The sequence below is a fragment of the Aplidium turbinatum genome, chromosome 15 (assembly GCF_918807975.1).
Source record: "Aplidium turbinatum chromosome 15, kaAplTurb1.1, whole genome shotgun sequence".
Lineage (NCBI taxonomy): Eukaryota > Metazoa > Chordata > Ascidiacea > Aplousobranchia > Polyclinidae > Aplidium > Aplidium turbinatum.
Window position 1 is genome coordinate 3,017,444 of NC_137486.1, and position 10,975 is coordinate 3,028,418.

Here is a 10,975-nt window from a genome sequence, read left to right on the forward strand (position 1 = left end):
TTTATCTGATGACATGAAATTTTAACAACAAACTCTCATTCAAAGCCTACAACCTGAAACAATTTACAACGGAGCAGGTGTAAGCTCAAAGTTGACACAACCTACTTATGCCGTAGTACTTACGTCATAGTCGGCTCTTTGTATAAAAATGGTGGATAAACAAATATTTGGAATAAAGTCACAATACATCCGAGCGGGCTGCATTGCTTTTGTACCACCCTGCATAGGCTTCCTACTTTTGCAGAAATATTTTCCTGGTTGAGTATTTTGTGATTAGCTTGTTTGCATGTTTTTGTTTATTTAATTTCACATAAAACACATGATAATAAAGAGCAGGGGTCACCAAACTTTTTTCTCTGAGGGCCGCATTGCTGCAAGATTAACAGCTGCGGGCCGGATGCAAATTGCGAAAAGATATACAACTATTTAGAATCTCCATTGACTTGAATTGAGCACAATAAATAACAAAGTCAGCGGTGGAATAGCAAAGTTGTGATGAAAATCGAAAGGTTGCTGGAAAAGTTATCCCCTGCTGTGACACACTACAGGGCATCGCGCTCTTGAAGAATCATTACATCTTTCCAAATTTGGACTAGGCTGTCCCCATTTGTGGTGGACTGGTGGCCTAATGATAAAAACTGAACACAAACATGTAGGCTGCCTGGTGGAAAAATGTACAAATTCAACATAACTTACAACAACAAAGTATAAGAACGAACAATTTTAACAAAGAAGTCTCCATTACACAAAAAGGCAAGCTAGCTTAACAGTTGTAGTGCAGCTGTTATTTCCGCAGCAACTGTTTTTTAATGAAATCTCACTGTTTTTCAATGAAATCTCACTCCTTTTAAACACAGACCGTCCATTAAAGAAATAGGCCAAAGTGCATTTACATTGTATATTAGTGAGTAGCACTTTCAATAAGTTTTTGCAGCTTTTTTTACTTGTTTTACCTTAGCAAAGGTCTGATTCTTAACTTTAGAGCTTTAGCTCAGTGTTTTGAGCCACGAACACTTTATGCATTGAAATGATCTAGCGGACCACCAAACATAATGTTTATAATGATGTAATCAAATAAACAACACCACAACAATTTATTGACTTTCAGCTTTTCACAGTGTGATATCTGGGCCTGTTTGGATGAGCAAAAATTGATATTCGAGCTGGAATAGCAAAAAGACAAACGCTAAGCTTTTATGACTTTAACTAAGTGTTTCATGAAACACAAGTCAAACTATTACGTTTCTTATGGAACATCTAACAATCTTTCACCGAACACTATTTAGTATTTAGTGTTTCGCCGAACACCGCCTGAAAATCACTGCTTCAACCTAATGAAACTTTTCTACACAAGTTATGAAACATTTTCAAGATTTTTTATGGTTGTTTTACTTCCAAGACATGAACAAACCGTTCATCGTACCAACATTTGTTTCAAATGTTGTCGAAGCGAGTTTAGTCCGAACAGATATTTATGCGCCAGCGCTGAGGAGTCGTTGAGTCGGAATCGGAAAGATTTTACCGGGTCCGACCGCTCGGGCGTCGAAGTCGTTAAAAAAAGCCGACTCCGACTCCGGCTTGGTACTAACGATAAACAATAAAATTTGTGTTTGCAATCTATTTTTAATTCTGTATTGAGCTCTATAACTTCATCAGAAATGGAAGTATTTGTTCTTGTTAGTTTTTATGGAAGTCACCGTTTCACTTTCGTTCACAACATAAAGTAAAGTTAAATTTAAATTTTTTTTATAAAATCTGACAACCCTCCAAAATCTAGCAACATTGAAACCAGAGTCGGAATCCGCTGGTTATGAACTGAGAAGTCGGAATTGTAGATTTTTTTCTGACTCCATAGCCTTGGTCAGGGATGGAGGAACAATTTTAAACGTAGGTGGGCCCAGAGGCGCAGTAGTCAAAGTCAACCAACTTCTGGGGGGCTTCGCCCCCCAGACCTCCCATAACTTTGTTGCATTCCTAATATTTGAAATCGTTTACACCAGGAGTCGATAACCTGCAGCGTGCCAAGAAAAATCATCAGGCCCGCCGCTCCCAAATAATAATAACATGTGGCCAGGCCAGTGGTTTATTAGGGTATAATCGAATGGAAGAACAAGTACTTTTCATTAATCATTTTAGTAGGCCCACGTGTTTGATTTGCCGCGTTTCTGTTTGTATAAACAAAGAACTCAACATAAAGCGCCATTATGATACAAAACATATTATTTTTTCCAAGTTTATAGGTCAAACAAGGAACGGCAAAGTTAATCTATTCAAAAAAGCTTTAAAACAGCAAATTTCTCTGTTACAAAGGAAAGGAAAACCAATGAATCAGAAAATTCTTTTGCTAGCTACAAGGTAGCACAATCAATAGCAAAAGACAAGAAATCGTATAGTGATGAAGAATTTGGGAAAAGGTGTAAGATGGATGTTATTAAAACATACGTCCACAGAAGAAAAAAAACTACTTTTCATATATAGGCCTAAGTTTTTCAACAAGAACCGTAACTCGACGAAAAGATGAGATATCGGAGAATGTAACATCTAGCAAAAAGTTATTGTATATTCACACTATACAGTTTTTCGTAATGGCAATAGATGAGAGCACAGATACGACAGATAAGCCTACAGCTGAGCTGGCAGTATTTGTGCGTGCAGTAAACAAAAATTTTGATGTTTAAAGTGCCCCTGACAGGTTGGATCGATCCAAGTATAGTAACTTTTTAAAGCATTTTCTAGCGCAGAATTATACTTAGCGAACTTTTTAATCTTAACATCGTAGCTCGACTGGTTAGGGCGTAATTTACATCAAACGACTGTTCCGCAGCGCCACCACAGCCAAAACTCCATATTTTACTGCTCTGGGACGACTTTGGTGGTATTACGTCATCCTAAGTGGGCGTCGTTAGCGACGGATGAAACAAACGTTTCCTAGATGTAATTGGTGGATCACTGTTTGGTCGGAGTTAGTGCAAGCGGTTGCTTTTTTCAAAGATTTATTGTTTTTGCAGTTTAATAAAACTGTATTGGATACGTTCCTACAAAACCTAAAATATACTTGAAGTGAAAAATAAAGAAATCGTACGAATCATCATTCATATTTAATTCATCATCACTATTCAAACATAAATAAAAGTTCTCTTTCTCTCATAATGTGCCTTCAGTTGGCCATTGAAATCCTGTGTAACTGCCATCTGGATCTGGAAAATTGTTTCGGATTCGCCAAACAATGCATGATGGCAGCACAATCCGATTGTTGCTTCCGAGAGCATCACCTTGTAGTACGCTATCCATTCCAACACATGCCTGTAGGCAAGTAACTGATACTGCCTGCAAGGAAATAATATCACTTGTTTTAGTGTGCATTCTTTAGCGTTTAGGGTATTTTTAGCTTAATGTAAGTTTAGCATCCTTACTCTTTGGATAGGTCTCCGTTTTCTGCTTTCGGTTTATTGTTTTTTCTCCAGTTCTTCCTGCTCCTCATAAAAAAAAGTCCTCAGAACTGCAGGATGTAAGTGTGCCTCAAAATCGGTCAAATTTGTAACACAACTAGAGGCGTCCTTCTTTAAAATGTCTTTCGTCTGTGGCACATCATGGCAACATACACATTCATTGGGCTGGGGCATAGACTGGCACTTGTGGCAAACACACCACCTAGAGTTGAAGAAGTGACTACTGTACTGCAGTCAATATGCTCTCTGCAATTGTCGAGTTTCGTACCACTAAACATTAACAAGGTGGCAAGGTTGTCATAGAACAAGAAGCCATAAGAAACAAGCCAAAACTAATTTCGTACAAAAATTACAAAACTATAGATGGTATGGCAGATTTCTTCAAAATGTAAAGTTTGCTCAAGCCCATTTTTACTTGAGTGGTATTAACAAAATCATTTTCAATGAAGTGAAGAGAACATATACGACTAGTTTTGTATGGCCCATCCCACTTTCGAACACTTGAAGAAAACTTTGACCATTGTTTTCTCAGCACCTTGTTTTGTGGGACAGCGTGAAAAGAAAGCACACGGTCTTTGTCACTGACACTGTCACATAAACAGCAATTTGTAGGCATTGCCTCAACCATAAATTAAGGGTAAACTTACTGTTTGTGAGATACTGTTGTTACACTGCAAATGGCTATAGCCAGATTAGGACAAATAAAAAAGTATCAAAATTGTAGCCCTATGAAACTGCAATTTCAATTGAATTGCGATGCTGTTTGATAAAAATAAACTCAACCTATTTGATCGAAACCTTATAGTAATAATAAGTTGACTTTTTCATTTCGGTAATTCTTAATCTGCACATGCTTTAGACCAACAGAGCCCCACATATTCACGTTTTGTAGTAGCCGTACTATAGGCTACCTTACCAAGTCACTACAGAGAAAGAATGTATCCTTCCCGCTTACGGTGACGTCACAGCGGTGTTGCCGTTTTTATTTTCGCAATTGAATGAGTGCCAGATTCGCCGATGTCAACGAAAGTTTGCAAGCGTGTAACTTAGTAGCCTGTTGATATTTTTTACGATTTGCTGGTGAGGGAAGTTTGTTAGTGTCATCGTTTTAGTATCTTAGGTAAATTCAGCGAATTTTTTTACCTGTCAGAGGCACTAAGAATTTGATCAGCTGATTCACGTCAAGGATACTACTAGCCGATATTCTGAACGCATTAGGCTACGTCAACACCTTGAAATCATGCCTCTAAATCTATCAAAACTGGTATTAATAGGCTACGGTCCGCCAAGACCATGTAAAGTTTGGCTCGCTGTTAGAAAAAAGTTGCCGACCCATGGTGTACACATTGCGTTTTCATAAATATTGCCTTTCGTGACAACAGGCAAAATTTTCCATTTTGAGCCGGATTTGGTTAAAAAAATTTACAAAATTGTTGAATTGCACTATAGCGCTGTACAAAATGTGGCGATGTAGCCTACACACAAATAAAAAGGCAACAATACACACACAGTTATAATACCACCTGGGAGTAATAATACGCAGCATTATACAGTACGTGCATATGTAATGATATCACTGTTCTAACCATGAAAGCATAGAGAATAATTATATTGATTGATAGATTGCTCCACCAGTCACACGCAACCACACCCACACGTGCAGCACAATGCACATCAATAATGGACTCAACAGAAAAGTTTAACGATTGGATTTCATCATTGAGCTATCAAAGATAATCAAACAACTGTGTATCAAACGAGTGAAGACCTTTTTTTGGAACTCCCTCTCTGATTTGGCATTTTCGCTACCTTTTAAAAGAAATTTGGCCTTCAAAAGTGGGTGGGCCACCCAGAAAATAAAGTAGGTGGGCCCAGGCTCACGAGGCCCACGTGGTTCCTTCATCTCTAGCCTTGGTTATGACGAGAAGTGATTAGCTTCACGTACACTAATTTATGTGGAATTGTCACAAAAGTTTTGATTCATTATTATCGCTCATTTATTGAGCTGCCGTTGAATGAATCTTTGTTCGAGTATCTACAGTAGTGTTACGTGTTCACACTAGGGCAGTGGTTCCCAACCTGGGATCCGCGGACCTCTTAGGGGTCCGTAAGAAAGCATTTGGGAGTCCTTGATTACCTTGATGAATTTTGGAAAAAAAAAAAAAAAACAAAAAGCGATCTTTTTACTTTCATTTCTCTCGTTAAATTTGCTTACGTTGAAAAAGTTTCGGCATGGCACTTTGGGTCACCTTAATATTCAAATACTGCTGACATTTCTTGAACAATTCATTAATTTTCATATTTGAGCAACTGTTTAACCTGATATTTGCCGCAGGAGTTATAGCGGCAATGCAATATGACACAGTACAGCAGTTGAGTAGCATAATTATTACAATAGTCAATAGTATGTTAATTGAGTTTCAGGCATAATTTAGGTAGAGGTACGAGTAAAATGTTTATTGAAAATATTTTGAGGGAAGACAATTTTTCTCCCCATGACTACGCCCCTGGTTAGTTCCACTACACCATCAGTTTTTTCAGTGATGCTGGGGGTTTCATTTTTTACATTACCGATACCAGATTCCTGGATTAACCTTTTTGTGGTTTCTATGCACTTTCATCTTGTTTGCTTTGCTGTACAAGAGAATTCTGTATTTTTTCGACTTAGATCTTCACGAAGATGAAATTCAAACTTGGCCTGTGTAATTAATTGATTCGCTTTTCATCGAAGAACCAGAACGGAGGTTGAGCGACATCAGCTCCCATTTCTTTGGTTATATTATTAGCCTACAAGTTATTATTAGGCTACATATTACATTGCAAGATATATTGGACTATGTTAACTCAATTGGTAAAGAATTTATATTGAAAATTAACGCTAAAAAGACCAAATCAATGATATCTCAAAATCACCAGACCCTCCAGTGCTCCAAATTATAATTGACAATGAAATTGTACAAAAAGTAAAATCTTTTTCCTATCTTGGACATTTAATAACTGAAGATGGGAAGTGTGACCATGAAATTCTAAGACGGATAGAAATTGCAAGAACTATATTTGAAAAAATGAAAAATATTTTAACCAATCAACGTTTAAATTTATCAATTCGTCTCATGATCTTAAAATGCTATATCTGGTCAACCCTATTATACAATTCTGAAACTTGGACAATGTCACAAAAAATGGAGAAACGGATCGATGCCTTCGAGCTCTGGACATACAGGAAAATGTTAAAAATTTCATGGAAACAAAAGATCACTAACGATCATAGCATCTTTTCACAAATTGGGACTAGGTTGGCAAATTTTCGAAAAATGGCACTTTTTGCGAGTAAATGATGGGAAAAGGGGCTTCTTTTCCAGAGAGTAAGACATGTAACCTATGCCTAAAAATGTAGATTTCTCAGGCAAATTGTGGGTAAAAAGGCATATTATACCTAGACTAAACTTTTGAGACCCATAATTGATTCCTATATTCATCCCCGCCCACAATATTTTATATATAATAATGTAATAAAATTTAATCTAGCAACACTTAGTTGCAGAGGTCTCTTGTGGGCTAATAAAGTAAAAAGAAACAACTACGATAATCTAAGAAACACAACTACTAAGATATTACAGTATAATGAGTTGAATCTTTGCAGAATTAGATGGTTCTAAAGAACTAGTATTTCATTTTGATGAAAATCAGGAAACAAATTTCGGTAATTCAGACATTTAGAATCTCACACAAAATTTGAGGTACTCACAACACAAATTGCTAATTAATCTGCTTGAATGGAACATTAAGGATATTATAAGTGAGGTCAAATAAGGTAGGCTCATAAGTTCTAAATATTTGCTGAAGCTTTACATTTAGCTGTTCATTCTTTAACTTGGATAAAACTTGGATCTAACAAACAAAAATTAAGTCTTAAAAATTGCCCACCTAGTTTCAACTACGGGGGCAAAGAAAGGGCTAGGGGGGCAAGCAAAGGGACTAGGTGGGCAATTGCCCACCTATTTTATATGTGAAAAGATGCTATGGTAACGATGAAGTACTCTCCAAATTCAATTCAAGCAAAATTCTCTTACAAATAGTCAAAAGAAGAAAACTGAAATATTTCGGACACACAATAAGACAAAACTCGTTACAAAAATCATTAATAGAAGGGAAGATAAGCGGTAAAAGAAATAAAGGCAGACCAAGAATGATTTGGATGATTTGGATGATTAGGCCAAGAATGATTTGGAACCATAAGCTGTACGAACAGCTCATGGTCGAGAACAATGGCGCATTGTATCCAACCCTCCATACGAGGAATTAACAAAATGATGATGATGACATAATTATAAGATAATATGGTTTCGGGAGAGAGTTTGCTTTCTTCTACCAAAGACAGGCATATGTTTACACAAAATATATTTGAAAGGCACACGGAAATAGCAAAAGGAATGTACAGCATGTATTATTTTACAGTTCACTACTTTGGGCATTTTAAAGTAGCTATAACAGCAGTAAAAGAGGGATATTGTGTCGACACAACCTGTATAGTGAACTTTTAGTTTTTATGCATTGAAAGTATTTTATTCTAACAATTTTTTCAATCATTACAAATTTAAGGATGACCAGAAATATTTAAGTTTCCAATCACAATCTACAAAAAAATAGACCTAGTTCTTTTTCTATCTAAAGCAGTTGCTCATATTTTACTTTTAAATACTTACAGCATTCATTTTACGAAACGATGTTCTTTTGACGCTTCTGTTCTAAATACTTTTCATTGATAGCCTTACAAAAACCATGTACATCTTCAAACATGGTTTCATATGTTGTGTGCTATCCAGATGGAATTAAATCTTTATTATGCTCAAAATCGTCGGATTGCTTTAATTCATTAACTTTTGTTTTTGCTGAACCATAGACATACGAAGTCGAGCAACGTTATCAAGTTTAACATACTTAAGTTTATTGCATTTACAGGACACACAAAACTACGCAACAAATTAAATATCGAACGCTTTCGACATCACAAGATGTTTTCTTCAAGAGTTACACATATAAAATTTAACTTCATCTGAATAAATTACAATGGTTTTTTAACCCGTAAACGCCTATGTGTTTCACCAACCGTTATTACCTATCTGGGTCTCAAATGACCCGGCCTGTTAAAGGGTATTGCTTTATCTTTCAATTTGTACATCTTTCTTAAATATGGTTATGAAACAAATCACTGTGTTGCAATTTCACTATTATACACTCCAAAGCATAATACTTCGAAAGCAACTAACAAAATTTGCAATAATTGCAAATGTAACATTTTCTTTTTGTGCAAAAGTAACCGGATTTAAGATCAACACTGCAAACTGTTAACAGAAAAGAATTGAAATAATGTAACTTAAAATATTATAACTTATAACTTCAAAACTCAACAAATGCTAAAATTAGTGAAAGAAAAGCGATTAATTGCAATTTTCTACTAGGCTACTAGGTGGTCTAATGTGGTAGCCTAGCCATGATGACGCTATAAGCACAAGAATCATGCTGTACAATAGGGGCATAAAACCGTGACTTGTAGGTGATCGATACAACACGGCTCATTACATTCCTCGCACACATGAGGTGTTTTACGATCCAAAGAAGATGGACAGATGTAGCACCGCCGTCTTTTACGCTTTCCACCTCCATGTGTAGCTGATGATTGAGAAGAGTCGATGTCAATTTTGTATCCACATTTTTGCAGCGATAGTTTAGCAGCTCTTGGAAGCTGTTTTACTTGCACTCGGCGTTGTAGCCATGGATGAAGCAAACTCATATCTAAGTTTGCCAGAAATATTCGGCGTCGATGACTTGCTTCTTTTTCCGTTACTGGAAATTTAGCTCGGAAGACCACCATGCTATTGATACCCGCAATGTTGAGGCAGTTGTAGAAGTAGGCAAGTGGCCAGCAATTTGTCCTTTTCTGCACACTGTAGTTGTGACAAAGTTGGTCAACTTTGTCAACAGCTGCTTTAGTAGCATTATAGTCTTGTATCATGTCAGGTAAACCTTTATCTGCATCAACTTTGCTATCATCAAGCCCGGATTTAAGGGGGCAGAGGGTGCAGGTGCCCCGGACCCCCGACTTTTGAAGGGCTCCTCTACGTGGAAAAATGTGATTTTATGTTATTATAATTTTTTTTCTTTCAGCCTTTGAAGTTTCTTCAAAATGCTGTGCAGTGCAGTGCAGTGCTGGATTAATGCTACTGTAGACGTAGAGGTGTTTTGTTTTGCGCGCCCCCCCCCCCCCGATCTAAAAGTGCCCCGGGCCCCCCATCAGCTAAATCCGGCTCTGGCTATCATTATGCATAGTTGATAGTAAAACTACAACTTTGTTTTTCCTTGGCACATACGATGCTAACGTTTGCCAGTCACTAAAACCAAACAAGCTTGATCCAATCCTTTTCGTCTTTCTTGTTGCAAATTCAACGGGAAGTTCTCGCCTATGTTCAACTATACAAAACTTTCACCAATAATTGAAAAGATAGGAAGTTGCTTTATGGTTTATTTATTATACGAATTAAGTTTAATGTTTGTGGTAGCCTACTTTAAAGAGTTACTGCTGGCAAAATAAACTGTTATTCAAAAAAGGTTGCACTATACCTAACATGGGTCTCTAGAGACCCTATAAGTTTTTTCTTCTAAAACAGCAGTAACTATTTTACCAGTGGAATATTTTTAAAATTATAAATGTAAAATAAGAGAAGAATAAATGCTTTAAAAATACTGGAAGTCACACAGAATATGGCTAGACGTCCCAAGAGATATGGGGGAAGTAAAGACAGCTCGGGTCACTAGAGACCCACATAGGCGTTTAAGGGTTAAATCTATAAACAGGAAAAAAACAAAAACTGAACAGTTTTGTTTTTGCCCTTTTAGTAGCTTTACTAATTTGATTTTTTAAATATTGCTCTGTATTTATAATTATTAAACACATAACAGCAAAATATAAAAAAAGAGAGCACAGAATAAAATTATTTCTTACTCAAAACTATTAAACTGAGTGTTATATTATGAGAAAAGAAATGTTTTATTATATTGTAGTGTCGGTCTTAAAATTATCAAGTTGTGTCTTTGCGTCACCTCAAATTGTCTTTAATGTTTTCCGCCAACATTTCTTCCATGAGCTTGGCTGATATGGAGGTATCTTCTGTCGCCATAACAAGACCAGCATTGTTAGGATGACTGAAGTATCCAATTATCACCCCAATTCCTATTCCGACACAGGATAAAACTATACTCAAGATTACTATTCGGGTAGTTGACCACATGTTGCAGGTGGTTCCTAATTAGCGCCTGCTTTGCAAGATGTTAAGTTTTCGGTTATTTCAAGTCTGCGTATTTATTTGAAAACAGTAATATTGAAAATTGCCTGAAACCGTTGCACAAACATATCATACATTTGTCCCCTTTCAAGCACTATATATTGACTTGTTGTATTGCCTTGAAACAATTCTGGATATTGATTTATTGATTAAATCTTTATCCTCGGACTGGGAAAGCTTCTT

General features: G+C 36.5%; 1 protein-coding gene across 1 annotated transcript in view; it reads right to left on the bottom strand.

Moving 5' to 3' along the window:
- Positions 1-10,754, bottom strand: part of LOC145784406 (N-acetylated-alpha-linked acidic dipeptidase 2-like) — a 43,770-nt gene extending 33,016 nt beyond the window's left edge. Inside the window, exon 1 of the mRNA XM_082596217.1 lies at positions 10,551-10,754. Coding sequence (XP_082452343.1) covers positions 10,551-10,738 — 188 coding nt within the window. The 5' untranslated portion in view covers positions 10,739-10,754. The remainder of the gene's footprint in view (positions 1-10,550) is intronic.
- Positions 10,755-10,975: the final 221 nt, after the last annotated feature.